The sequence below is a fragment of the Westerdykella ornata genome (assembly GCF_010094085.1).
Source record: "Westerdykella ornata strain CBS 379.55 unplaced genomic scaffold EI97scaffold_7, whole genome shotgun sequence".
Taxonomy (NCBI): domain Eukaryota; kingdom Fungi; phylum Ascomycota; class Dothideomycetes; order Pleosporales; family Sporormiaceae; genus Westerdykella; species Westerdykella ornata.
The window spans coordinates 1002390-1030192 of record NW_022986857.1 but is presented as its reverse complement, the minus strand read 5'-3'; the positions used below and the strand labels follow the sequence as shown (position 1 = coordinate 1030192).

The following is a 27803-nucleotide window of genomic DNA, read 5'->3' as shown; positions in this document are numbered from 1 at the left end:
GAAAGCGAATCCAGCACGGCGGTACAGTAGAGTACGGCGAGGGGGCAGCACAGGCAGCTGCTGAGGCCTCTTTAGTGCCTCAGCAATCCAAGAAGGCTCAGGTTGAGGATAGTCACCAGACGTCGCAGCTAGGTGTACGGCGCTGTGGGAACTGCGGCAGGACTGGGCACAACGCACGAACATGCAAGAAGGATACAGAGGTGTCTTCTAAGTTAGATGGAAGTACAGTATACCAAGGTTCTCTCTTTAATAGCGAATAATATGGTATTCTATATAATGAGTTGGTTATGCCAAGAGATTCTGCGACACTCGGTGGTGTGCGACACTCGGTGGTGGAATACGTTACTCATACTACACAAGGGATGGCGACGCCAAAATCTTAGAATAATAAAATATTTGATTCCCAATACTGGCTAGACCAGAGGATACACAATTTGTATACGAAAAGGCGGTAGTACTCTAGGGTACCGAAGACCCTGCTGAGTTGATTGTGTAAGGAGCAAAGAATCGTATTATCGGCACAACTTCCGTGATCAATGAACGGACTGGGCTTGTTAAACAGACACCTCCGGTGGAAAGGAGATCGTTCAAGACCGTGACATGACAACTACGAAATGGCTCAGTGGATCAGGGATTCGTCGCTGAGAGAGCGCTTATCCGTCTGGCCCGCCACGCAATGGTCAACAGTAAATATCACTGCTGGTAGAGAACACAAAAACGCTTTCCGAAGGCCTCCTATATAGGGTAGGCAAAGAGTAAGAAATTTAAACCGTATTATAATAGGTCACCAGTGAGAGAATCTTAGGTCTGCAGAGCTTGACGCTTGTTAGAACTCGTTACCCAAACCCCAAATACCCCATTGAGGTGGAGAATGCTCCGCGGGGTGCGAAGAATTGTCTGCCTCCCAGATCTTCCCTGTTCAGATGGCAGGTGAGTAAGGACCACGCGCTTGAGTTGATCGGTAGTTGCGACAGAATAGGGTGAGTACAATGGTGAACTTCTCCCCCATCTTCTAGATACCCGAGCACGTGGTAAGGGTGCAATGGTGAAGGTGAAGTGAACTTCATTTCTCCCCCACTTTCACCCTACTCACTTTTATTATGTAGTACCTTCTGCTATAAGGTGAACCTCTTCCCACTTGTCCGACAGTTTGTTCTCTTACTTTCCTGAGCCATTCACCACCCTGGGGCAGAACACTCCCGTCCACCCGCTTGTTGCAGTTTCCGTCACACGACACGACGCCATTACTCCGAATCAGCACAATATATTGTCAGTTGCAACAGATGCCTCCAAAAGCCAAGAAACGCAAAACGACTGCCTCTGAAGATGGGGAGGAGGTGGCACTCGGTCAAGAGCCTGCTCTCATTGCGGTAAGTCTTCATTACAGGACTAGCTCCATAACCTGAGCGTCGAGATCTTGCTAATCATCTGAGCAGGATCGCTCCATTTCAGATACGCTATCTCACTGTGCGCAACTTGTTACGACAATCACGAACGAAAACATCAGTCTTCGGAAACAAGTCGCCGATTTGCAGCAGAAGAAAGAGACTCTCTCCGCCACCGTCGAAGCACTGGAAGAGGGGGAACAAAGACGTACGGATTGGTATCAGAGGCACATAGCAGACCTCAAAGAGGAGAATCATAGACTATGGCAGACGATAATGCGGCTGACGTCCGAGCTGGGGTCGGAAAAGAAAAGGATTGAGAAATATAAGACGCTCGAGAAGCTGCTCAAGGAGTTTCTTGAAGGCCGGATCTAGAGGGGTTAATCTTTTCATGAATCTGGGTTGGGCATTGGAGGTCTAGGGACCGCAAACTTCGAAGGACTTTGACCGCTTCGTTGCTGCTGGCGGTGTTGGACGGTCAGTATGCGGCCTAAGCGATAGCTAAGGTATACATCGGGGTGAAGATCGGTGCATTGTGAGAACGATACGGAGGACAGGGGCATGGTCCCTAACCCCACAAGTCAGTTTTTAGAGTTGGGAAATAATACAGTAACTTCAATCGTCGATGGAATCTTGTCCTTGTCGCGATTGTCCAATCTACAATATTGCCGTCATGCTTTCACTGAATACCCGAGGGTACTCACGGATCCGTCTACGGCGAAGTGAGAGAGTGATCAATGTTTTTATAGTGAACGATATCCGCCTTCACCGCCGCTCAAACGGCGCTTTAGCGCGGACGCTACAAACGCTTGTCATATAACCCTTCCTCGTCTAGATAGTTCTTTTTACCTCCTCAAAAAAGTCACCCACTCAGCGCAAAAGTGCCAATAGCGACAACAATGCCGCTTGTGCGATCACTGTCGGTCAACTTTGGCCAACCTGTCACCAAAGATACAGCCGGCAATGCCACAAAGGAGAATAACTTTAAGACTACAGTAAGCTCATTGCCCTTCCAATACCCACATATTGAAGATCAACGTGATTGACACAGCTGATTCTTAGATGGAAGACGTGACAGATCTCATCAAAACACAGCTCATCCGACCCTATGAGAAAGAGATCGACGACCTCAAGGAAGAGAACCGCTCCTTGTCGAACCGTGTGGCGGTACTCGAGCGCCTCTGCTCCGCAAGAGCACCCGAAGTCCAAGAAATCCGACTTGCTCACGAAGAGATGGAGAAACTCAAGGACAGGTGCACCGCTCTCAACAACTCGAACATCGATCTTGCGGAGCAAATCAATGCGCTCAAGAAGGAGAATGCCTCACTGAAGGGTGACTCGGTCATCGGCACAAGTGCTTGGTTCAAAGGCAAGCTTGAGGCGGTAGAAGGGGTAATGCATGAGATGAAAAGGGAGTTTGCATTGCATGTGAGCGGCCGAGAAGGGAAGATCAAGATTCTTGAGAACGAATTGAAGGAGGAGAAGCAGAGGAATGAAAGGCGGGCAGAGGGCCTGAGGAAGGTGAAGGAGATTCTCACTGACATGGCTAGTTTGGGGAACTGCGTTGAGGGGATATTTACGCCCGAACAACTTCCAGCAATATGCTCTGAGAAGTGACTGAGGGTTCGCATTGGAAAGGCAGCATCACAGAGAGGGAAGAAGAAGCGCAACCACAACTGCAGACAAATGGAAATTATACCTACATAATTCGTGTGTACATTATCTGTATCGAAACTCCAAAAGCACAGCATGTTGCTTTGGAGCGACCCCGAGCAAGGTTTGTCTTGTCCGGCTAGGCATGAGCTCAGCACGCCCATCGGGTCTGCCTTGGTTGTGAGTCTGCAAGCAGCTCGCCGAACCGGGGTCAGGCTCGTGTATGGCGGCTGGGCCTTGTGGCACGCGGCTCTTGTAAGGCTTGGTTACATGAGGCTGACGCTGGTGGTGGCTGTGGTAGATGAAGGAGTGGAGATTCCACCGCTCTTTCGGAGGCCACCGCACAACACGTGACGGACATACTTTGGCGCTGTAGAGGGACGTAGAGAGGTAAGCTGGATCAATGGAACAATGACGGATGCTTGAGGGAACATCCTTTCGGTCGCACTGCGTGAAGACAGCGGACAGGAGACTTTTTCGCCCGCTACACAACAGATAGAAAGTACACGTTGGGCGCGCTGTGTGGAGGGAGGATCGGCAACCAGCAGGAAACAATAGGAGAATGAAGAGATGCTATCATGCGATCAGCGAAGATCGAGAACTGCGAAGTGAAGCCAAAGAAGTGCTTCGAATTCTCATCGCTCGAGGAAGCTTGGAGTTGCGGTCACCATCAATCCCGTCTTAACCGCAAAGGGAATGGCGTCTGGCGGGGCGAACTGCACCCATTCATCATCGCTCAACATCTTTTGGCCTTGCCCATCCGCACATACTAAACATGTAACCGCTCTCATTTTCTCTCGCTTTCTGCTCTTTCTCTCCTTACCCTCCCTCGTTCCACGCCATCCACTTGTGGTGGTCTGGCATATCCATTGTCTCGCAGCGGCCACACGTCCTACCCGCCTGACCTACCCACTTGCACATTGCATGGCTTACTACAGCTACGACCAGCACGACTCGCCCCGTCGTCATGACTCCTACGGCTATTCCAGGCATGAACATCCATCTGAACTACTCCCGAACACTGCACTGACAAGTATGGGGCACAGTATGAACCCGAATGGGTATTCCAACTTTGCCGCTTCCTACAACTCCTACGACCCCCGTTACCCCTCCTATGCCACCGCCCCACCTGTACCTCGGCAGCCCTCAACGCAGTATTCATACCGTCCGAACAATCGCAAGGATCGCACATGGCCCCCTTCGCCTAGTGTCGAAGATGAGAAGGACTCGCTCGCGAAGGAGGTCCCGTCCCAGGACGTACACCCGGAGGATGACATACGCGATGTTGAATCGCGCGGCAGCATCGATCAGTACCCCATAATCCAGGAAATTAAGCGACCTGATGATGACCGACGCTTCGTACTGCTCTCAAATCCCAGCGCCGACTCGCCAGACAAGGATAGCGCAAAGAATCGCAGGAGGAGCTTCGCTGAGCGAGGGAATATGCACCACATTAAGACCCAAGTCGATGAACCTCCGATGTTTACGGGCCGCACGCGTACACCGTACGCGTATACAAAGCCTCAGAAAGAGGTCCTCACTCCATCTGGAGAGTACACCCTCTCGCCGGAGCCAGTAACGCCAAGCCATGCTAGCATTCCGAGAACCGTTCCGAGTCGGGACGCTTGGGACGGTCACCGAGATCAGGGGGAGAACCCATCCAAGGTGGAATTGCATAATAGCCGCTATGACTCCTTTGCAGAGTCCCCACGGACATCCAAACACGATGTGTTCGAGGACACAGACACCGATGATGACACGACGTACCTGCATGCGGAGCGCAAGCCGGCCCGCTACAGTTTCGTGAAGAGTGACCTTCAGAAGGACGACCTGAGAGCAAGCCTGTCGGACAGTCAAGGAAAGTCCAAGGCAAACCCGTCTGTCCAAGGGAGAACCAGTTCCGGATCCTCCACACTCCAAACGCCTGGCACTCAATCTCCTCGATCGTCGACTTCTTCACTGGGCGGCGCATATCCAGCACGAGCTAAGGTCCCGCCTGCGCCGATTGAGAGACACGATAGCTCCAAGTCCTCATACTATGGGTCCCAATCTTCATGCCCTTCGTCGCCACGGCCGTGCTCGCCCCTACATCGCGATGCTGCTCCGTCCCCTCCGCGCTCACCGAACCAAACGCCACGCCGGACCGATTCTCCATCGACTTCCAGGCCATCCTCCAGGTCAGGTCGCCATGGCCCTCCATCACCATTCTCTTCTTCTACCGTTCATCCACCTCCGTCTCCTAGAATCGGTGATGCGGACTGGCGTTCTACATACCCTCCAGCAAACATATCTCCCAGGCCAAGAGCGTCATCCCGCGTCAGCAGACATGATAGCCTGCCCACTCGCGGGCCCCGAATCGATGTGCAATCCGCTTCTCCAGCTCGACCGCCCAAGCCAGAGCACCCTTTGCCTTATCCGGTAGACGGTATCTCTCTTGACGCCTTTATGCCCCCTGAAGAAGAGTATCAGTTTGACCATTCGACCCGGGCAAGGTCCCCTAATCCCGTTTATGCAGAATCGCAAAAACTACCCCCATCGCCCGCGCCCAATTCTCCTAGGGATCGATTCTCAAGAAAACACCCACACAATAACGAACGGCCGCGACGGACTCTAAGCCTTGATAGGCCCATGCCATCTTGTCCCAGGAGCGAGGCCTCTCCTAAATATGACGATTGGTATACCCTTGACAGCTGTCCTAACTTCGACATCTGCCCCAGTTGCTATTTCGGCGTCTTTGCAGACACGGAATTCTCCGATTATTTCAGACCTGTTCACCGTTACGGCGAACGGTATTGCGACTTCTCCTCCCCTTGGATGCGGCTTGCTTGGTTGCTTACCATCAAGCAGCAACGCCCGACTCCTGACCTTCTCTATCAGCTAGCCACCATTCTTGACGTAGAGGCTCCTTGTCCCAAAGATCGCGAAGTCCGAGATGCCGTGTGGTACGGCCTTCCAGACCCCAGGGATGGCATCCATGTATCCAACTTCTCGGTGTGTCCTTGCGACGTTAAGATGCTCGAAGCCCTGTGCCCTACTCTACGAGGCTATCTTACGCCACTCCCCTACTCTCAGGGCTATAACCTCACCCAACAGAACTACATCTGCGCACTCCGCACAAGCTCAAAACGTTTTCCCAAGTACCTCGACCTCCTCGTGGAAATTGACGAAGAAGCACGAAACACGGGCCGCGGCCCAGACATTTCTCCATTCCTCAAATTGGCCCGGGAACACGCTTTCCAGAACCAATGCGCCCGCTCTAAGCCCTTGCATCGGCGTCCCTGGCACTTCATCCCCTCCCTCCCCGAGTTCACGGTCTGCGAAGAGTGCTACCAAGATGTTGTCTGCCCCGCTTTTCAGCGCAAGAATCCCATCGCTAGGCTGTTCAATTACACGACTCAGCTTGTCCCCGGGGAAGATAGCACGGGGACGAGTTGCTGCTTGTATAGTCCGAGGATGCGGAAGGTGTGGGATAGGGCGATTGAGAAGGAGGATTTCGGATATTTGAGGCGGAAGGCGACTGACAGGAAAGAGGTGGAGAGAAGGTTGGTCGGGGGCTTGATGGAGATTGAAGAGTGGAAGAGGAGAGCGGCGAGTGGGGTAGGGGCCCATGATGCGGACAGGATGGTGGAGCGGTTGAGGAGGGAGTTGGTGCGGGACTATGAAGACTGGGAGGCCGTGGAGTAGGGTGTGGGGGTGGGTTTGAAAGTGCTCGGTGAAGGATCTGCGGCTATGGCTATGTGTGACGATTGGTAATGATTGAACGACCGCACGAAAAACGATGAGAGTTGATGGTCTGCTGTTATGATATTATGAGAACATGCAGCATTATACACGTACTGATAGTTTTGGCCCATTGTAGGGGCCATGTGACCCTCCACCAGGAGAACAAGAATCGTGCCGTGTCCCGCGTTGATTTCACCCTCACATTGAAGATAGCACCCGGCCCACGCGCCGAAAGAAGGGGCTACTCTTAGCACATGGGGCTGGGAGGCCAGATCACTGACGAATAGCTATGTACGGTGTAGTACAGGGAGAGGCTTATATGCAAGGCCGGGGTTTCAACATGGGAAATGTATGCGTTGAGTGCAAGGATCTTAGAAATAACAAAATTCTGGATGTTATATACATCCTGTGTTCATTTCGCTGGAACGGGATATTCCCACCTGTGCAAGAGATTTCGAAACCATTTGCTTGTTCCTATTATACTTCTAATGTGCGTCTCCCTTGTCTGGCCTATAAGACGTCAGGCAAATGACTTCTAAACTGTCGAAGTGTCTACTTCTGTATCTAGGCTATATAAACACTTGATAAGACGAGTGTAAATGCTTCAACTTCTACAAGCAGCCTCGAAAGCTCCTTTTCAAAGAAGTCTGAAGCTTATTTGTTCCTGCGTAATTCCGTCTCTTCTGATTGCAGACCATCACTCGGGTTATCATCTCTGCCGTCCCTCGGTTTTCCCGTGCCCGAATACTGCAGTACTTCATATCCTTCATCGCTTCGCTCCAGTGCCTACACGCCATATTCTTCACTCAGTCCCCTCCGCAACATGTTCCCGTCCGCACCACCGCATGCAGACCTCTTCCCTGGCTCAAGTGCGCCCCCGCGGAGCCGGGGTTCAAACTATCAATGAGTCATCGGCTGTCTTTATTGAACAGACACGGAGTCTTTAACCCTAGCATCGAGAATTGGAAGAGACGTTGTCGACCAGAATCAAGCCGTTATCCGGGACTATCAGGCTGGACGGCGGTCGCTTCATATTGCACCCAAGAGCAACCAAGCGGCACAGGATTTGGAGTTTTACTGTAGTCTATGAGGCAAGGTCATTTATTGTGATAGCGATATTCAGGATAAGGAAGGCCCTGGGAATGGGATTGAAGCTGTGACGGCCCCGAAGTTGCACGAGCGTCCGGGTTTGTGTACCATGGTTCCGGATTTGGACGGGATAGGTCATATCTGGCGGGTGGATGGTAAGCAAATCTCGTCGAAGAAGAGAGATGTTGCGATGGGGCGGGTTGAGCTGAATGCACTCCAGCAGGAGGGATAGCCGAGTACGTGGTATTGTTGTAGGCTTGGTTCGCTTGGTTCCGTGCCGAGTCCCCGTACGGAGCATATGCTCTGTTCTCTTGTGCATATGCTGGAATTTCCACTTGTGAAAAATTGGGACGAGGGCTGTACATAGACTCATATGAAGTCCCCCGGAGGCCCAACCCCGGTGCTGAAACGCTGTATGGTGCGGGCGGTTGAGGCGTATATGGAGCGGCGGTTTGAGAATAATGCGCCGATGGAGGGTAAGCGTACACAGGCTGTGGAGATGCCGCAGGGGAGTAGAGCATTGGTGCTGCTGGCCGATATGGAGATAGTGGAGGGGCCGGGGAAGGGCTCATCATCATGGCTGGAGAAAGGTGTTGATGAGTCTCAAACTGCTGCGGTGGGTACGATGAGTTTGAAATAGGCACTGTATCGCTGTTTACTGACGTTCCTGATGATTGAGACATGGCATTCACCGCATAACTTGGTATTGTTTCTGGGCGAGGTGATGCTGTTGGAGTAACAGGTTTTCTTGGTATGGCATGTCCTGGGATATTTTGGATTCTCTGGGGGGAGGGCTCGAGATGCGTGGGGAATGTTATTTTCGGTGGTTCATTCAGTCGAGTAACGGTCGGCAAGTTTGGCATTGCTGATGAGTTACTATTCGAGCTCGTAGCAAACTCAGTCCAGACAGGGATTAATTAGTCCTTCATGGTCAGGGTAAGGCCGCGCCGGCCTATCCATTTGCTTGAGCTTACGACCACCACGATCAAGCTCAGTGCGAAAGGGTTCGGGTACCTCTCCAGGGAGAGGATTAGGAAGAAACGGCCATATAGACTCCGTTGAGAAGACATCCGTTGTCATGGAAATCGGGATGGTGTAAATTGCTGTCGCACCGCCCATGGATACCAATTTCCTTCTAAGATTGTTCGCCTTGGTTCTGTCTATCGTGGGGACCGTATCCGTTATAAGCAAGGCTAAGGGCTTCATGACCATTTTTCCGGGATATTTGGAATGCGGTTCCGGCAATCCTGCGCTTGGATTTGCACCGTGGTCAAGGAATAGGTTCATGACGTCAATCCAGCAGGAACTTCCAGCGAGGTGTGGGTAATCCTTAACATCCTTTCTGAGCCATGAGTCATAGTGCTCGGCGTTAGATTTGATCATAGCTATCTCTATGAGTTTGGCCCAAGGAGTGGAAGTATGTTCGTTTTGGCCGAGCGGGTACGGCTCGTTGGGATCCCCTCCACGTCCTAGGACGAAACGGAATAACTCGAGAAGTTTTGCGGATATTCGTTGCTTCACTTCAATTGGGTCTGAATTAGGAAACAATTCCACCAAAACCTCCACCTTAACGAGAAATTGCAGGAGGGGGACTCGACCCAAGCCCTGATGCATGGGCTCTCCGGCGTCAAGTTTGGCTGACACGTAACTGAGGAGGCCATTTTGAAGGCAGAGCGTAAGGAATGTATCACTCCAGACGTAGGGCCTATGTTGTCCAATATGAGCGACGATGCCTGCCCAAGAAAGGTGGTACCTTCGCCTAACGTCTAAGTCTTGAATTTCGAATGCCTTGCTGAAAATGGAGTCAAACTCATCGATTAAGCTGTGCGCAGCACTTCCAAGCGCTCTATCGGCTCTCAGCGCTAGCCTAAGCAGCATGCGCACCAGTGATTGCCCGACGGTTGAGTATATATCGATAACACCTGAACCATTCTTGATTATGGTCAAGTGTCCCGCCAGAATGCTTGTGAATGGACTGAATGGCTTGTGAATATTTTCGTCCAGAGCAGATTCTACCTCGGGTTGGTCAAGGAAGTCCGGAGCGGACTGGTGTAGGAACGTGACCACTCCGTCCCTCGCCTCCAAGAGGCCACGACATCTGGACATCAGTCGACCTTCCATCAAAGTTGCTTGAGTAATCATAAACTTGGATGGTGACCCTACGGGAAATTCTAGCAATGGTTTACCCAGCTCAAAGTCTTCGGAAAACGCGAGCAACTCCGGAGATATCCAGTAAGGGAAACGATAGGCCGCATGCATGATCTTCAGGAGCTTTGCTGCTTGGTTGAAATAGAATGCCGGCTTGATGCTCCGCAGCATGTGCCAATACAATTGAGTCAGATCATCCGGTATCTCCTTGAGTCTGAACCTCAAGTCGGCCATACGGTCAAAGTTGGTCAATCCCTCCAGAAGCGAACGCACGGCAAGAGTGACCCAAAGAAAGACGCCGGAGGCTTTCGCAATAATCTCTTCCACGAGCTGCTGAAATTCGGTTGGATCTGAAACCCGCATGCGTAGGACCTCATCACAGCCTTCTAGTTTGTCCCTGACGTAACGGCTTATATCTTCGTATGTAAGGTTCTGGAGGCGGAGGCTGGGGCAAAGCGAAAACGAGCGCTCAAATGTGGGGAGCGGTCGACTAGAGAGGCATGCCTTTACACTAGACGAGACAAGGATACGCTGGAAGAGCTCTGCGATTTGACCATGATCACCTTCGTATTCGTCAAGTCCGTCGATGAATAAGCAGATTTTGAGAGAAGGTAGTCGCAACAGTCTCTCGAACGCCGCTTGCAAATCCGGAACGGTCCAGAATGTATCAGAGTTGGAAGGCCGCGAAGTCCAACGCCTTGACACCTCCTCTTGAACTGCTCTAGGAAACACTCGCTCTTTGATATCAGGTCTCTGTTGAAGGACTTCGTAGAGTATGCTTTGCAGAAGACCCAGAAGTGACTTCTGCATAGCGGAACCGGAGTTCCAGAAGAAGAACCCAGCAGTCACAAAGACTGACCCGTTTGCCCATGCTCTTAACCCTTCATGCGTGCGCGAATCATGGTAGATATATTTCATTAAGGTGGATTTGCCCGAACCTGCTTTCCCTGTAACCCAATCTGGAATAACCTTTGTCAGTAAACTCCTTGGAGATTTGGGATTCTAAGCAATAGGGCAAGAGCAAAGTGCTTACTGCAGCATCATGTCAGCCCGAAATGGACATATCCAGTAAGAGTTTCAATCGCTCACCAGATGCCCTGTTTCTCTCTCAACCAATGCGGAAAATCACTCCATTGCTGGTGGCCATATGGCGTCCTCCAAATCCACTCAAATGTCGCCCGATGAGCTTCTGGTATTGCGCTATGACGATCATCGATTGTGGTAATTTGAGCATGACTAGAATATCCGTCCTCTCCTGTGGTACCGCATTGGGATTGATATGCGGCATGTTCATGAAGCCATTTCGACTGACGGCCTGGCGTGGTTATTTTGCTGTCGTATCTCGTGTATGATCTCAGTTCGGGTTTTCTGATGCTCATTGATTATGAGGGTCTCAAGCTTCTTATTCATGTGCTCAATGGCCCTTGACTGCGTTTTGCTCGCTGCATTCGATGCACTTTGGCCATTCAGAACCGCCTGTAAGACTGCCTGCGTTGATTGATCCAAAGCGTCGAAGCGTATAGTTTGTTGCGCCGCTAAGCCTATTAACTGTTCCCGAAGGTCGAGGATGAAACCGAATTCAATCTCATCTCTCAACAACTCCAGCCTGGACAATATCTCTTCTATTTTTTCTTTCCTCCAAACGCTCTTCACCGCCGCCCTGAAGCTTTTCCATCGCGAATTTACTCCCTGTATCTTTAAGCGCTGAAGCACATCAAGAAGCTCATGCGCCGTGTGTGTACACTGATCAATCACGCCACCCAGGCCTTGGATGTAAGTGGAAGGTTGTTGTTTTTGTTGTTGTAATTTCGTGACCAATCCGTCTAAGTGCCTGATGACTTGCTCAAGCTGTGCATTTTCCGGTAACACCCCTGAGAAAGACGCACGAAGTTGATTCCCTTTCGATAGCAACTTACAGCTGAAATCCACGATCTGGAGAATGCTGCTGCATGGTCCGAGGGCGGCAAGAGGCTCCATCGACGCTGTCAACCAGAGCGCACATGAAAGACTGCAAGCCGACCTGATTCAGTGGAGACAGCGCGAAATCGTTCGTTTGGGGTAGCTAAGACCATTACTCTTGCGACACTGACATGTATCGAAGAAGAAGGTGAGGTGATGGAAAGATCGAGGCTGAGATCACGCTGCGGCTGAAGGAGCGACAGTCCTCCGCTCCAGGCGCTAACCGTGTTGGAAATCCAAGTCCAGTGCGACGACGCAACCGGCAAATCTAGAACAAGTGCCGCTCCAAGGTTGAGAACCATTCCTCCTTTACTGCTACGACATAGACGCACCACGAATGAATTATTCTGAAGCTTCCATATTATGGATACTCATAGTACATATGCTTCTCATCTTAGCTATAACCTGTTATTTCACCGCAATTTAGGAATAATGCACTGGAAGCTGCAGGATATCTACCAGAACGTGTGGAAGTATAGGACAAGAACAAGATAAATATTCAGAAGTGTCGGGGCCATGTGAGTTATACGGAAAGGCCTCACTAGCCGACTAGTTACGTGCTACTCGCGGCGATACAGTATGTAAGTTCAGGTTTTCAGTACCAACATTGGGATGCTGTTTATCAAGGTACCATCACCCAACGCTAGTTATTGGAGTGGCCGATGGGAGAGGGCATGTCACACAGTTGAAGATGAATTTTTCTTCGCTGCCGCATGTTTCAATACCAAGAACGCTCACTCCGCCTTCTCCTTACACAGCACAATGCTTGGCCCGCACTCTGCTGATTTCCCAAGCCACATGCTGTCTCTTCCCTTATCAAAATCAGCATACCTTAAAGAAACGCAGAGCCATGAATGAGTGGGGCCGAGCCGTCGGAGGGGTTGAGGGCGTCGCTTAGGAGACGATAACCTTGGACGAACTCTATTCCCATCTTTTTGCAGAAAATACTTGGCTACCACTTCAACTGCATGGTTCCGCCTTTGCAGTGAGGGGAAAGACCTCGTTTTACTTACAGCTCGTTGCTATCACGGACTTCCGTTGGGTACCACGTGCATCTGCAAGAGTATCAAGTTGTGATACCATTTACAGGGGCATGCAGCTGCACACAGGTTCCTCATGAAGAAATCGTAGCAGAACACATGCCCAACCATACTGAAAGCATTACTCAGCCGAACAAATCAACTGCTCACCCTCCCGGCTGGGTCTCCGTCATGGGACATTGTAATAGTGATAACGCACATGAAACCGAGCTTGCAAGATTCGATATATCACTCTCCTGAAAGCTGGTTAGCATGAAATCATTAGAAGTATGCACACAGGTGAAAGAAGCTTCCAACGCCATAAATCAATACGACTGATGAGCTTTGTAAGAAGGGGGGTCACCACTCACAGAAACATCGCCGCAACGAAGGCCATATTCAACGGCAAATAGTTCAGGAGATCATTCTTGCGATGTCTCCCCACCAACCCTTCATTCCCACTTTGGTGAAGGGATAAAGCTTCAGTCCTCGACATTACCAGCTACGCAACAACTCTCCCTCCTGCGCGCGCGGGCTCTGTCTGCCAGAACAGACAGTGTCTGCTGCAGCTCAGTTCGAGTAACAAGAATTTGCCTGCTTCTCGCCCTGTCTCTGGCACCCTGTTTCAGTCCCTGTCTATCTCTTACACCTAGATGAGCAAGCCCCCCCTGGTCCGGTAGATTGGGTGTGCAGGAGCGTAGCATGCCCCTTTGGGAGAATGAAGAACCGCGTCTCCGCTCGGGTGGTCGTGGATATCATCTTCTACATCCTTTACAGCCAGAAGATCACGGTGTATTTCCCAAGAACTCGGTATTGGGCTTGAATTCGCCATGTCAGCGCTCAGGAGCGGCTCATTCCTGCGGCATCTCGCTTTCAACAACGAAAAATCTGCCCGCCTTCCGCTCCGCCGACCCCAAAACGTCCCAGTCTTCGACATCCTTGGCGTCGACATGATCAATCTTCCTCTGTATCCGCTTATAGTGCTTGCCGACAACTTGTTCTTTCGCAAGAGCATCCTTCAACGTATCCAGGGTAATGGTCTGTTCCACCTCCGCCGCAGCAGTCTCATCCCTTATTGCTCGCAGCGGCGTAACCCCCGATGTGTCTACCTGCTGTATTTCCCCGACGAAGTGTAGCTGGGCTGACAGTGTATCGAGCATTTTCTGTTCGGCTTCCGCATTTTCTGGGGCCGGTAGCGCTGACAAACGAAGGAGATGATGTAGCTGTTGTGTGGAGATTTTCGGAGACTCTGAGGCAGCCGACTTTGAAGGGAGAAGTGACTCCACAGACCAAGTCGGTTTCGCCAAAAGTTGATCGAGGTCGGCAGGGTCTACCGGTTCGAGGCTTGCATGGGCCGAACTTTGGTGAGATCCGTAGTTCCGCCGTCTGGTAGAGGGAAATGGTGTTGTGCGTTCAAATCTGCCGATAACAGCGAATCTGCATGGCAAACTTCGAACTCGCAACATTTTCTGCCTGATAGCTGACATGACTGGTATGTCAATTGATGCTTCCACTGCACCAACCGGTGATATAGTGCACTATAATCGTTCAGTTTAATAATCAGAAGGGGAATTCTCCAGAGGTAGAAGTGGACGGCGCGATAGGATCAAGGGAAGCTAGAAACGGCCGTTTGGGAGTATGGGGCTGGGGAGGGTGTGTGGTGAATATAGAGTTAGCTAGGGACTTGGCCCCTTTACCTGATGGCCTTTCTCTTCATTCCAAGAACTGCGCACAGACCAGTCTCGGTCGTCATCCTCAACGACACCTTGCGCAGCCACATCCCAATACCAGTACGTCAAAGCCTCCATACACAATATACCCGACTGCGTGATATTACACTACAAACAAACCTTGATTCGAACAAATAGTACATCGGTGTATAATGGCCGGAGATCCGCGAGCTCTTCTTCGCCAGGTCAGCATCTACATCACCGCCACAATACCAGCGCAAAGTGTTAATAGAGCATTTGCAGGCAGAGAAGACGCTGCAGAGTGCCTCAGGAGGCTTCAGTTTCTTCGGTGGCCGCACAGAAAAGTGTAGGGTCTTTGTATTCCATCGCCTTTGATTGCTGCTTATTCGTGGGACAGATGAACAGGCTGCCGAACAGTTCATCGCGGCTGCAAATGCGTTCCGCATGCAGAAACAAGGTATATTTTGATTTCTTCCGAGCGGTGAAGACAAGAGAGGGATATTTTTATGAATATTTCATGAGAATTCAGTTCCGTTCATTCTTATTCCCGAGCTTTCAGTAACCCACCATCAGGAAAGGAGGCCGGTCAAGCCTTCGAACGAGCAGCCGCCATCCAAGCAGACCAACTAAAGGAACCCGATGATCAAGCAAACACATTGGTCGAGGCTTTCAGTAAGCTGCAGAGCTCACTTGAACCCAGTCACGTGAGCTGATATTCCTTTAGAGGCCTACCGGAAAGACGACCCAGAAGCTGCGGCACGATGCCTAGAGAAGTGTCTGTAAAACACTTGTTATGATAAGGGTTCTTTTTGACCATTTCCAGCTATCGCACATTATTGCAGCAAAGGAAACTTCCGACGAGCGGCTACACATAAGCAAAACCTCGCCGAGCTGTACGAGATTGAACTTGGTGATGATGCTCGGGCTGCAGCTGCGTATGAAGAGGCGGCGGGTTGGTATGAGAGCGTAAGTGCGCCGTTGGAACTCCAGGCGTAACCAGTGACTCTAACTCATACCCAGGACAACGCCGAAGTATGAATTCCTTCTCGTTTACACTTTTTGGGTAGCATTAACCCCTCGCAGGCACTTGCAAACAAGCTATGGCTGAAGACGGCGGACCTCATAGCTTTGGAGGGCAAAGACTGTAAGTCAAATCTCGATCCTTTTTGCTGCACTTTGCTAACACAAGTGGCAGATTACAAAGCTATGTACGTTTTTCAACATAATGAAGCTAGAATCCCTAGCACTAACGCTCCTGGCCCAGCGAACTCTATGAAAAGGTCGCCAAGTCCAGCATCAACAACAACTTGATGCGCTGGTCCGTGAAGGAATATCTCCTCAAAGCAGGCATCTGTCAGCTCTGCACAGGCGACATGGTCGGCGTTAACAACGCCATGGAGCGATACCGAGACATGGATCCCAGCTTCACGCAGCAGCGCGAGCACCAATTGCTCGTTGACCTTGCGCAGGCGGTTCAGGACGGTGACCAGGAGATGTTTTCCGATAAGCTGTTCCAGTACGATCAGTTGAGCAAGTTGGATAAGTGGAAGACGACGCTGTTGTTGAGGATTAAGAGTGGGATTGAGGAGCAGACCGAGGATTTCTCGTAGTGAAGGAAAGAGTGCGGGTGGGCTTATCTGGTTACGGGGGCAGTGGCTGTCAGCGGTATGATTATGATAGAAACCGGTGCCTGGTTGGGGTACGAAGCAGTAAGACTTCATGCAAGAAGCCAGCCGCACGTTCAACGTGAGGTAGTTGCTCGCGAAGAGGCTTTGACGTCTTCTCCAGCAAGATATGGTTCATCTCGCAGCGCAGTACCCGTTTCCCCTCCGTCTCTTGCCGCTATATGAAGCTAAATGGTAATGGAAAAGCGTATGATCTCGTTTTCCACCCCCCAATCTACGCCGTCTGGTATACAGAACCAATGGTAGCTGACTCTGATATCCGTCCTCAATCCTGCTTGGTCGCCGTCTGCCCTACCTCGTTGTCATCTTTCCCTCCCTCTTTCCCTCCCCATATTCCCCCAATATTAGTCTTCTCCATCGCCCACTCCATAATAGTCCGATCATTCTTCCTCCGCACTTCCTCCTCCATCTCTTTTTTCTGCTCCTCTTCACTCTTCACCCCTTTCTCATGCCTCTCGCTCTCATGCTTTTCAATCTCCTCCATAACCCTCATCTCGCCTTCCTCTCGCTCAACCTCGTCAAGGTCAATATCTTCAAAGCCGATTTTCTTCAGTATCGACCCGGTGAGATACCGATAGCGCAAATGTCCACTAACCACCTCAGAAACATCCACATTCTGCACACCATGCACCCCAAGCACTGGCTGCAACCCGGCAACCCCAAGTTGAATACTCGACGTACGATACAGGAAAGCGAGGATGTAATCGTTCGTGGAGAACACGTTAACCACACGTCCAGACACCACACTCCTAACCCTCCTCCAATCCAGTGCATCCGATGGCGCGGGCGCACCCAGCAGTGCTACGTGTTCGACCAATCCGAATGCCTTCCGTCTCGCTAGCGTTTGCAAACAGGAGAAAATGAGGCGAGCACCGAGGGAGTAGCCTACGAGCGTGACCGGCCGCTCGCCTTGTACTTTATTGATAAGGGCTTCGGCGAGGACTTCGCCGGCTTTGTCCGCGCGGTACTTTGCTACGGAGAAAGGGTTGTCCAGGACAGAGGCTACTTTCAGGAGGGACAGGGGCCAGAGACCGGCGTATAAGGCTCTGAAGACGGTCCTTTTGATGATTTGCCCTTTAGTGTAGTTCCATGCATAGCTCTTCACGAAGGTTTCCATGGAATTGCCGAGTTTGAGCATGGCTTCGAGTTCGTAGCGTAGCGCGAAGCCTTCGATGGACGAGTCGATGTAACGCCACGGCGAGACGACTTCTTCTTTCGAAGTCAGCCATCCTGATATCGCAATGGCGACCCTTAAGCGACGGAACTCTTTCTCGACTTTCCTAGGTCGATGGTGCTGGTGGATGGGGATGAAGCAAAAATCTTCGACTTCCCGTGCGTAGTCGTCCATTGCTCGGCCTGTCATGCGAGCGCCATATGCGCCGAAGAGACCGCCGACGAGAACGGAGGAACTGGCGAGGGTGCCGAGATAGCCTGCTGCTGCGGTTGCGCCTAAGCCTAAGCCACCCATCACGGTGCCAACGCCTGCTGCTAGTACTGGAGCGGCAAGACCTCCAGTTACGCCGATGAGTGCGGCACCAGCTACTGAGGCGAGACCTACTTTCCATTTTCGAGCTGTTGAGGAAGCTTCGGCGGCCCTCTTGGTCTCGGCATCGGCGTTCATTTGCTGGTGGGCAGCTTCGAGGAGCCCTTTGGCAACGGCTTCTTCGTCTTTCTTCAAGACGCTGAGACGGAGGTGCAGGGAGCTGGTCAGCTGTAGGAGTAGGATTCGAGAATGCCCTGAATAGTGTTCCTGCACTCTTAGGTCAGTCAAGCTTCCATTACTTAGCGCCATCCCAACATTGACGTACCAGACTTAGCAGGATCAGCACCAGAGAGTGCAAAATCAGCGCCCTCTTTCTCTCCTCCAACCGCACCAACTCCGTCTCAAACGGAGGATACAACTCGCTGAACATCGCATCCTCAGTCTCCTTCTTCCCCTCCACATCAGAAAGACTTGTCATCCCCGTCTCTTGCCTCTGAGCTGCCTCCTCCACCTTCTTTTCTGAAACAGCCCTACTCTGCTCTGTCGCTTCTTCGCGCTTATTCACTACTTCGCCTATGCGTCTGATGACGCTTCCGCGCCATTCGTCGAAGTACTTCAACATCTCTCTCTTTAGTTCCTGGACTTCCGGTCTCGCTAGTTCTCTCCGAGCATCTTCTTCTCGTTCTTCCCTCTCTTTCCTCAGTTTCTCCTCCTTCTCGACGTCTGCTTCTGCTGCATTGCTGGGTGCGGCCCCTAATGCTTCTTCCTCGGACCTAGCTGCACTCTCGGGACTGGGGAGTTCTTCTGCGGTGAATGTATCAAGCAGAGATTTCCGCATCGTCGCAATCACAGTCGCGATCAGAAAGGTTAGATCAGCGCATTGGTCTGCAGATAGCAGTGTTGTGAGAGATGTTTCATCATCTTTGGAGGAATGGGGCGATGATTGAGAGGCGCCGAAGGGGAGATGTGAAGTTAAGCTCGAAGCCATTGGATAAGCTTCAATATCAGCTTATGGGGGTCCTGTATAACACAGTTCTATCTGGACGTTGAGTATTAGAATGTGTCTCTATCATCTGAACTTCATGAAATGACGTAGCTGGGGAATGGCGGACCGGGAGGGGGTGCGGAAAGACTAGCCGCTTTTGGTTGGATCCCGGCGCCTAGGTATGAGCGTTATATGTATCCATGGATATAATAGAGCCATTCTCTGCAGAAGCACAGTTGAACTCCTGGTTGGGATGACTGGATGACTTCGTCCTTCGCAACATAAGCTGCTTCGTCGCCTGAGCATAATGTGCTTTCATGAGATCTACTGAATTCATGCGTAGATCTTCCCCGGCCGCTGTTTTACAGCCCAACCTCCGAATAATAACACAGGCGCTCAAATACCTAGAGGAAGATGCGATATCCAAAGCGACCAAGAAGGCACAACTAGCTCCCCAATCTGCCTGCCGGTCTCAGTCCTGCAGGAGGGAACATCCTCGCGCTCAGCAAAACCCCCTTTACTGCTCTAATATCTGCTTTCAACACTTCGACCTGATCCTCCTTCCCATCCTTCATCCTGGGAAGCCCGTATGTTCCTCCATATAGCCCACCCATTCCTGAGTAGTACTGGTTCTGATAGCTCATCTCGGTAAGATAGCTTGACAAGTCGGACAGCTTTGTCCTGAGTGCATCAGAGGATGTTGTGTTCCTTTTCCGCGCATCCTCAATCTCCTCCAAATGTGATTTCAGGATCTTTAACCGCCGTTCCTGCGAGACGACCGTGCTGGTATCATCTTCCGGCGATTCCACTCTCGACGGCCGTCGAGATAGGGTAGGAGTAGTCTGGGTGCCAACGTCGCGGTGGAAGAGCTCGGTGGGGTCGGAGTCGGTTTCAGACATGTCGTCCACGATTTCAATGGAAGACTTGGGCTTCGTTGCGGGGTCTACTGTAACTACGTCGCGCAGTTTTGAGTTCAAGTCGTCCAGTTTCTCCTTGGTGTGAGAAGCGAAGTCATGCCGTGCTTCCGCCAAAGTTTGTGCCATCGGCGCTATTATGTATTTCGAGAGACCATACATGGTGGCCATTAGTCCTCCGGTTATATATGCAGTGTTGAGAAGGCGTTCGGTAGTAATGAGAGGCGGTGGCTTGGCGGGTTGAGCAAGGAACTCGGGGTATGTGACAATTGGAGGGATGTCGCGAGGTTTCGGAGCGTCAGGTTTCGGTTTCGCCGAGGTTTGTGAAGTCTTTGACTGGTAAGCAGTGATGATCGTTGGGGTCGAACGGCAAATTACCTGAGACATCGCGAGTACACCCTCTTTTGCACCTTCGGGACTTTCTTCCTTATTTTCAGTCTTTGCTGGTGCCAGGAGAGTTTCTATGTCGTCCGCTTTTACTCCCCTGGATTCCAGGAATGCGACCTTCTTCTCTCGAGGGGCATCTCGAATCGCTGGGTCTTCCAAGAAGCGGGATGCTTGTTTTAGTAAAGTTTGGTTATCTGGCTGAGCATCCGTTTGGGAAGCGTTTTCCGTTCCGGTGGTCGGGGGCGATGTTGACTGCTTTTCTGGCTGGCTCTGTTCGGGCTTGGACGTTGATTCTACGCCGGTCGGTGAGGATTGTGAGGATGTTGCGCGCTGCCACGACGGTATTCCAGATTTGGTCGCCATTTGTAAAACAGAAAAGAAGCGGAAAGGAGTCTGGGAACGTAAAGTTAAGGAGAAGTGCCAGCACCTGTGGGAGCGGGAGGTTCATTGTCATATTGGGCTGATGAACCGAGGCCGAGGTTGATGAGTTCCAGCGGGCACTAGTCTCTGTTAGGCTTGGCTTAGATTGCGGGCGCGAGCGAATCCACTGGGCAGCTCCGGAGGTCTGAGCGGAGCGGAAGCGACCAAGCAAACCTCCGCCAACAAGTCTCCGTCGCGCGTATCGCATCTTGTATTATTTCATGTGCATTGCATCCTTCTATTAATCTGATTTGTTCCGCATTTTAATTTTCCTCAAGACGCCTCCAATGGCAGATCGTGCGGCGAAACGCTTACGGCGCATCAGCTCCGATTCCGACGACTATAATGATGGAGCGGACGTCAAAGACATCAGCTATCAGAGCAGGTATGTGGCTGACACGAGACCCTTCACATTGGTCGCCAAGTACGACCCGTTGTACAAGCGGTTGCAAGCTTTCGCCAACAACCGCGCTGCAATCGACACCCGCACCCCCTTCACGTCACCCCTCCCCTACAACCTGTGCCACACGGTCGCAATCCTCCCGCCTTTTCTCGACTCGAGATTACTACATCCGTGCCTTCTGAAATAAACCGCTCGCCTCCATACAAACCATACCGCTACCATGCCTCGACTGCGTTCGCGCGCCAATCTAACAGCTCGCAGTGCTGTCCCGACAGCTACCACGACTCGCCCGAGGCGGGGAACTGCGACCCAGCCTCCGCCAGCAGCCGTTATAGAACGTTCGTCCCCCGAGCATCCTCGCCAGTCCATATATCTCACAATTAAAGCTTCGCCGAATAAACTGAGAAAGGCAACGGGTGGCGCCACCTCCAAAACCGCAGTAAGCGCGGAGAATATCGTTTCCGGGAAACGCGCCCGGACAAGCCGGGTCGTACGCGAGGTCGAGAGTGAGGATGAGGAGGAAGAGGTCGAGGAAGCTGAGGCTATGGATGTAGATGAGGAGGAGGAAGAAGAAGAGGAAGAGGAAGACGCCGAAGGCGAGGACGATGAGGAGGATGTCGATGCAGAAGGCGAAGAAGATGACGACGATGTGACACCAGCGCCGCGTATCGTTGCCACAAACAATCACGGAGTGCGCAAGCCCAGCATCAGTAAACCGCAGGACTCTGTGGAGGCTAAGGAGATGGTCATGGCAGACGACGACGACGATGACGAGGAGCTCTCTGAACCGGAGTCGGAAGAAGAGGTGGAAGAGGAGGAGGATGAAGAAGAAGAAGAGGGCGAGGATGAGGATGCCGAAGATGAGGAGGATGAGGAACCGATGGATCAGAATGAAGAGGAGGATGAAGATGAGGGTATGGAGAGCGAAGACGAGAGTCGGGACCAGACACCTGATCTCAGCAAGTTGACACGGCGGCAACGGGCCATGCACATAGAGGACAGCGACATTGGTTTGATGGCCTTATCTAACGGTGCGTACAAGACGTTACTTCCGTGTGTTACGATCTTTGCTAACAGCAACCACAGAGGCTCAGAAGAAGAAACATCTCACAGCTGAAGAGCACGCTATCCGCCGTGCAGAGATGGCACGTCGACGGAAGAATCTCAGTGAAAAGCGAAACGAAGAAGAAAAGGTGGGCTCATTCTACGAACCTAGAGTGGCTACAGATTGTAACATATATTAACATTCATAGATGGACACGATCAACCGCCTACTCAAGAAGCAGCCTCCGAAACGCGGACGAAAGGCCATTCAGGAGATTGTACCCTCCGAGAATGAGGAAGAGCCTGAACGCGAGAAGCCCAATCCCCTCTATGTTCGCTATATACAGAACGCTTCCGGAGCTCGTATGGGTGTTCCCGAAGAGTGGATGCAAGCTCCTGTAGGCAGCATGTTCGCCGGAGATATCGCCAAACCATCGAATCGGCCGTATGGGGGCAGGATGGTTGAAGAGGTTTCTTGATTTCGTTTGTGGTTCGGACCTAACTGGTCTCAATCTACGTTCGTGGCCCTGCATCGGGCGTCTAAGTGCTAATCGCGGTTCTTGTAAAATACCCACGCAACAGGAGAGGAGCTCGAGCTTCTTGCCCTCTTCTTGGGAGAATTCACCTTCGTCGACATGACATGAAGATGGTGGAGCATGGCGTGATGATCATCAGAAAGAAGCATTTCGACGGCCGGTTTTGCTTAGCAGATCCTAGCAGCCGGCACGCCTTCTGCCTGTGGTGTCAATGGGAAGTCATTATCCGGTAAATCTTACGAGGATTAGGCTTTCAGGGTTAAGATAATGTCCGTAACTAACGTGCATTCCATCATGCCGTATTGCTCGATAGCGGAATGTTCCCTTTGTCGTGACAGCGGATTGGTATGTCTCAACCTACAGCCTGCCTCATCTATACTATACACACTCCCATTCTGCCACGATACAGTTGTTGGACGTCACCATAACCGCGGAAGTCTTCTGTAAGAAGGTCGGAAACTAGTTGATATATAGATTTCTAGTCGGTCATTAGAAGCTGTACTCGTTACCATACCCGCTACCCTAGGGCAGTTCCTCCAGTTTCGACGGGACTTGATGCTGTCGTCGCTGAATCTCTGCACGAAACTGATTGATTTGACACAAAACAGCGTGCGGCGGATGGAAGGGTTACTTAGTTCTTCCAGCTGGTTATAGTTGCTGCGTCCTCGAATCGAGGTTGATTTGTGGTGGTGTTGGGTTTTGTGGCGGGGAACGTGGGAACTTTTTGTAACCCCACGTTCCGTACAACGCCAGAACCACCGCAACTCACAACACACCCAACATGGAGGAAGACAGAGCAGCAACGAACCTAGGACCGTCGGCCGAAGATGGCTTAGTTGGCGAGCCCCCGGTGGTCCCGAGACAACCAAAGCGCCGCTTCGTGGGCAGGAAGACAGCGGAGAAGGCGACGACTTCGCCGACAGACCCCAACACCAACATCGAGGACAGCACTGCAGTACAAGGTGTGAGACTCCCGGAAGTTGTCGCCCACTATGAAGAGAGCTAAACTAATTCATTCCTGTTCTGCAGCTCCACAACCTCGTCGAACCGCTCGAGCCTTGAATACAATCCCCGAATCCATCCTCCACGATCAAGACATCAACGATGCCATCGCTCTCCTCCCACCGAACTACAACTTCGAGATCCACAAATGCATACACAGGATACGAACTTCTGGCGCGAAAAATGTCACTCTCCAATTCCCCGAGGGTCTCCTCCTCTTCGCAACCACCATCTCCGACATCCTCACCCGCTTCTGTCCCGGCATCTCCACCCTGATAATGGGCGACGTAACCTACGGCGCCTGCTGCATCGACGACTTCACCGCAAGAGCCCTGGGCTGCGATCTGCTCATCCACTACGCGCACAGCTGCCTCATCCCCGTCGCCGTCACCAAAATCGCCACGCTCTACATCTTCGTCTCCATCACCATCGACACCCAGCACCTCCTCAACACCATAACGCAAAACTTCCCCACGGGCAAGACCATAGCGTTGGTAGGAACCATCCAATTCAACGCCACCATCCACGGCATCGTCCCCCTCCTCCGCCGTGAAGGCTACACCCCGATCGTCCCTCAAATCGCGCCCTTATCCAAAGGCGAGATCCTAGGCTGCACCTCACCCTCTTTGCCCATCAAGCCGGGCCAACTCAGCTCCAAAGGCAAAGAGGACGTCGTCCCCGATCTCCTCCTCTACCTAGGCGACGGCCGCTTCCACCTCGAAAGCGCCATGATCGCCAACCCTTCCTTACCCGCATACCGCTACGACCCGTACTCGCGACGCCTCACGCACGAAACCTACGAGCACGAATCGCTGTACTCGCTCCGCCGGACCGCGATCCTCACTGCGAGAAAGGCGCGCACCTGGGGCATCATCCTGGGCTCGCTAGGTCGCCAGGGAAATCCGCACACCCTCACGCTCATCGAGAACGAACTCAGGCGTCGGGGAATAAAATGCATCAACCTCCTGTTGTCGGAAATCTTCCCGGGAAAACTGGCTATGATGGATGATGTAGAGGCGTGGGTGCAGATTGCGTGTCCCAGGTTGAGTATCGATTGGGGGTATGCGTTTCCGAGGCCGCTGTTGAGTCCGTACGAGGCGCTTGTTGCTTTGGGGGTGAGGGAGGCGCCGTGGTTGGAGGAGAGGGAGGGGGAAGGGGAACGGTTGAGGAGGGAGGGGAGGAATCTGTATCCGATGGATTTTTATGCGAAGGAGGGGCTGGGGAGGACGACCAAGGAGCACGTTAGGGCGGCGGAGATTGAGATTACGGGATAGACTGTTGTGCGTTGGAGGGGCTGTTGTGCATATTCGGCGTTTGGGTTGGTTTATAGATTGGTTGCGCATCTGGGGCATAAGGTCAAGGCGATATGGGCATTCCCAAAGAATGCGAAATTTGGATATCGAAGACATAGCCAATATTATGCTATCTCCATGAAGCTCATCCTATTCCAAATCCGTTCCAACGCCATTTACCCCCCATGTTTTCCTCGAAACGCCATAAGGGTATCCTCATAATACATATATACTCATGTCAAGCACCCCACTGCACTTTCTTTCCCAAACTATTTTGACTTCACAGCCAAGCAGCCAACCCGCCAAATCCCATCATAACGAGCAAAAGCAGTCCCTCCAGCCAGCCCTCGGTCCCAGCACTCATCGGCACACTCACAGTCCCAGCCGCTCCACGCTTACTCGTCGACTGCGGTGGATTTGCTGGTATAATGGACGTCACGACGTTTCCACTGCCCACATAATTGCCACCTCCTCTGGTCAATGTCACCACCGTAGTCACGGGCTCAATGAAGCTCGTCGACCCCTGGATGATGGCCGCAGTGCCCTTCGGTACCAAACTTATCGTCGTGCCTGAAATGGTCACTGCCGGTCCGCCGGGAATGAGCGTGGTACCCGGCGCGAGGACGAAGTATCCGGCACGATTTGCGGTGTAGATCTCGTTGTTGAGCGTGAGTAGGGGCGCGGCGGTGGTCGTGAAAACGGCGCCGTAGATCTGGCTAAGGGTCGAGGTGACGTCGTTAACGACGATTGCGGTTGCGGAGGGGAGGAGCGAGAGGGTGGTTCCGTCGACCGTGAGGGCCGGCCCGCCTGGCAGCAGGGTTTGACCGTCAAGGACGTATTGTGACGCTGGATTCGCGGTGATGGTTCGCGTTCCAATGGTGATTGGGGAGAGGAGTGGCCGGTCGGTTATGATCTGTCGGAAGGGTTCCGGGTTGCTCGGTGTCAGTGGAATGGTGTTTGTGCCTGTGGGAGCTACGACGATGACTTCGGTTCTGCCAGCAGAGGTTTGGATTACAACGGGTGTTTTGTCTAGCGTAATGGTCTGGCCGGGCGTTACTGTTGTGGATTTGTCGATGATGAAATTCGACCCAGTCGGCTCCTGGCTGACAATGATTGGGGAAGGTCCTATTGTAATGGTAGCTTTGGGAGGCTCTGCAGGACCTAACGGCGAGGAAGGCCCTTCATGTTCGGCAATTGGCGACGGAGGCACGTCATCAAAGCCTGTGGCAGTTATCTCTATCACTGGCGAGCAGCCTCTGCACGGGCCCGTTATACTGAAACCGGGCTCCGGTATCTCATGATGTCCGTTAGGATCGCCCGGCGCCGTGGTTGGCGCTGGTATGGGCCTAAGGGGTTCATCCGTCGACCATGATGGCATGGGTGTCAGGGAAACATTGGGAGCCCCTGAAGCGGTGCCTACCGCCGACGTTGCAATGAGCGTGGGAATGATTCCGCTTTGCGACGGTATTATTCCGGATTGTGGTGTGCCAGATGGGATTAAACCCGATGGGATTAGACCGCTCGGGGCCTTCGACGGTATCAAACCTGGTTCTTGCGTTGAGATAATAGCTGTTGGAGACTGTGATGGGATTATATCTGGAGGCGACTGTGATGCAATGATTCCGGATGGAACCTGCGAGGGAATTGCGACTGACACAAGCTCAGAGGATATCGACTCTGCAGGGACTTGTGAGGGTATTAGCCCGGGTGGTCTCTGTGATGGTATCAGGCCCGGAGGATTTTGCGAAGGTATTAAACCAGGAGGCCGTTGTGAAGATATCAGATTGGTCGGGGATAGTTCTGTTTGTTCGAAAGCGGCACATGGTCAGTTCAGGTAGCTCTTGAATGGCGAGCTACGGGCTTTCATACGTGGTACAAGTGCGAGTTCGGTTGAAGTGCTATCTGGTGATGCGCCACTGTTTGTTGCTAAGTCATACGTGAGCGGGATTCCCAAGAAGGCCCAAAACAGCGCGAAACGGCATACCAGCTTGTGGAAGAGTAGCACCCGTTTGGGCACATATTGCCCATATACATAGTGTGCGGCATAGAAAAGGTAAAGCATTACTCCTCCTCTTCTGATGAGTGGAAGACATGATGATGGTGGCGAGAGGGTACAGATCTGCTATGACAAAGGAGAAGAGAATATCAAAAAGAACGAACACGCGTTTTGGGGCTTGGGTAGTGAGGAATTACGATTAACCGTACCTGATGTCCTGGGATTATGAAGGCCATGAAACGCAATCAAAGTACATTGGACGAGAATTCTCCGCGAAGCTCCCGCCGCAATCAAGACACTGCGGCTGTTGAATGAGAGATAGTCGAGAAGTCTATTATATAGAAATTATAGATTGCCGTTGATTAGGTTGGCATAAGCATTTGGCGGGGTGTCTATGCCCATTGGGGATTGCCCGTTGTACGGGGTAAATTGTACGCGAACAATGATGGCTTGCGATACGTCAACTGGTTAGTCGCAGTGAACCTGGCCCTTCTACCGCTGCCGAATCCTGGCCCGGGAGTATACCACAGGAGCGGCCAGCCATGAGAACATCTCCAGCGGTTTGGATACACAGGGGAGCGGGCAACAAGCAGGAATATTTGGCCAAACGGGGTCTCCGGCCGCAGTACAAAGTATTGAATCCTTCGAGGGCGGCGGGTGGTAGGATCCACTGCATCAGTGCGATCAACTCTACCTCTTCAAATGTGTTCGGGCGGATGAGCACAACACATATCTGTTCAAGGAAGCGCCGCGCTGGTGCCCAACCTGGCATCTAGCAGGGCCATGCGATCTGGCGCACCTCAACAAGGGAAATCTCCAAACCATTTCCTTGTCTTGAGTGAACTTCGGCCTGTGGCTTCTGGAGGCCATACAGTTCACAGTTATAGCCGGGGCTGCGGGCCGTGCCAGGGTTCTGTCAATCAGCCGCTCCACCATGAGCCAATAATTGCCGTCGTCAACGGCATCATATGACCCTGCAGCTTGAGATG

General features: G+C 52.1%; 11 protein-coding genes across 11 annotated transcripts; 7 read left to right on the top strand and 4 right to left on the bottom strand.

The window, feature by feature from the left end:
• Positions 1–1283: 1283 nt before the first annotated feature.
• EI97DRAFT_457681 (uncharacterized protein) lies at positions 1284–1760 on the top strand (the record flags this gene model as incomplete). Its single annotated transcript, XM_033800841.1, has 2 exons — positions 1284–1370; positions 1437–1760. 2 exons carry the CDS (start codon positions 1284–1286, stop codon positions 1758–1760), a joined length of 411 nt encoding a protein of 136 aa, XP_033655233.1.
• A 524-nt stretch (positions 1761–2284) lies between these two features.
• Positions 2285–3002, top strand: EI97DRAFT_441709 (uncharacterized protein; the record flags this gene model as incomplete). The annotated part of the gene is made up of 2 exons (XM_033799712.1): positions 2285–2380; positions 2448–3002. 2 exons carry the CDS (start codon positions 2285–2287, stop codon positions 3000–3002), a joined length of 651 nt encoding a protein of 216 aa, XP_033655232.1.
• Positions 3003–3788: 786 nt separating this feature from the next.
• Positions 3789–6914, top strand: EI97DRAFT_432551 (uncharacterized protein). The gene is made up of 2 exons (XM_033798190.1): positions 3789–4027; positions 4085–6914. Exons 1-2 carry the CDS (start codon positions 3963–3965, stop codon positions 6720–6722), a joined length of 2703 nt encoding a protein of 900 aa, XP_033655231.1. The 5' UTR covers positions 3789–3962; the 3' UTR covers positions 6723–6914.
• A 3171-nt stretch (positions 6915–10085) lies between these two features.
• EI97DRAFT_375181 (uncharacterized protein) lies at positions 10086–11377 on the bottom strand (the record flags this gene model as incomplete). Its single annotated transcript, XM_033795490.1, has 2 exons — positions 10086–10980; positions 11088–11377. Coding segments are annotated over 2 exons (1185 nt in total), but the record flags the coding sequence as incomplete, so codon positions are not given.
• A 2450-nt stretch (positions 11378–13827) lies between these two features.
• On the bottom strand, positions 13828–14463 carry EI97DRAFT_449740 (uncharacterized protein; the record flags this gene model as incomplete). The annotated part of the gene is made up of 2 exons (XM_033800236.1): positions 13828–14306; positions 14427–14463. 2 exons carry the CDS (start codon positions 14461–14463, stop codon positions 13828–13830), a joined length of 516 nt encoding a protein of 171 aa, XP_033655229.1.
• Positions 14464–14730: 267 nt separating this feature from the next.
• Positions 14731–16604, top strand: EI97DRAFT_416810 (alpha-soluble NSF attachment protein). Its single transcript, XM_033796902.1, has 10 exons — positions 14731–14891; positions 14950–15013; positions 15065–15124; positions 15241–15339; positions 15392–15442; positions 15491–15633; positions 15688–15699; positions 15751–15811; positions 15863–15875; positions 15932–16604. The coding sequence occupies exons 1-10, from the start codon at positions 14859–14861 to the stop codon at positions 16275–16277; spliced, it is 882 nt and encodes a 293-aa protein (XP_033655228.1). The 5' UTR covers positions 14731–14858; the 3' UTR covers positions 16278–16604.
• Positions 16605–16617: 13 nt separating this feature from the next.
• Positions 16618–20484, bottom strand: EI97DRAFT_374939 (DUF726-domain-containing protein; the record flags this gene model as incomplete). The annotated part of the gene is made up of 5 exons (XM_033795477.1): positions 16618–18102; positions 18161–18831; positions 19187–19215; positions 19268–20070; positions 20131–20484. 5 exons carry the CDS (start codon positions 20482–20484, stop codon positions 16618–16620), a joined length of 3342 nt encoding a protein of 1113 aa, XP_033655227.1.
• A 310-nt stretch (positions 20485–20794) lies between these two features.
• EI97DRAFT_432544 (uncharacterized protein) lies at positions 20795–21367 on the top strand (the record flags this gene model as incomplete). The annotated part of the gene is made up of 2 exons (XM_033798189.1): positions 20795–21286; positions 21331–21367. A coding segment is annotated over exon 1 (298 nt), but the record flags the coding sequence as incomplete, so codon positions are not given.
• EI97DRAFT_301293 (uncharacterized protein) lies at positions 20979–22705 on the top strand. The gene is made up of 3 exons (XM_033794536.1): positions 20979–21975; positions 22031–22137; positions 22198–22705. The coding sequence occupies exons 1-3, from the start codon at positions 21165–21167 to the stop codon at positions 22465–22467; spliced, it is 1188 nt and encodes a 395-aa protein (XP_033655225.1). The 5' UTR covers positions 20979–21164; the 3' UTR covers positions 22468–22705.
• A 561-nt stretch (positions 22706–23266) lies between these two features.
• EI97DRAFT_396673 (uncharacterized protein) lies at positions 23267–24938 on the top strand. The gene is made up of 2 exons (XM_033796346.1): positions 23267–23486; positions 23554–24938. Exons 1-2 carry the CDS (start codon positions 23306–23308, stop codon positions 24798–24800), a joined length of 1428 nt encoding a protein of 475 aa, XP_033655224.1. The 5' UTR covers positions 23267–23305; the 3' UTR covers positions 24801–24938.
• A 5-nt stretch (positions 24939–24943) lies between these two features.
• Positions 24944–27139, bottom strand: EI97DRAFT_301473 (uncharacterized protein). Its single transcript, XM_033794537.1, has 3 exons — positions 26803–27139; positions 26688–26744; positions 24944–26618 (listed from the first exon to the last, which is right to left on the bottom strand). Exons 1-3 carry the CDS (start codon positions 26909–26911, stop codon positions 25099–25101), a joined length of 1686 nt encoding a protein of 561 aa, XP_033655223.1. The 5' UTR covers positions 26912–27139; the 3' UTR covers positions 24944–25098.
• Between the last annotated feature and the right edge of the window lie 664 nt (positions 27140–27803).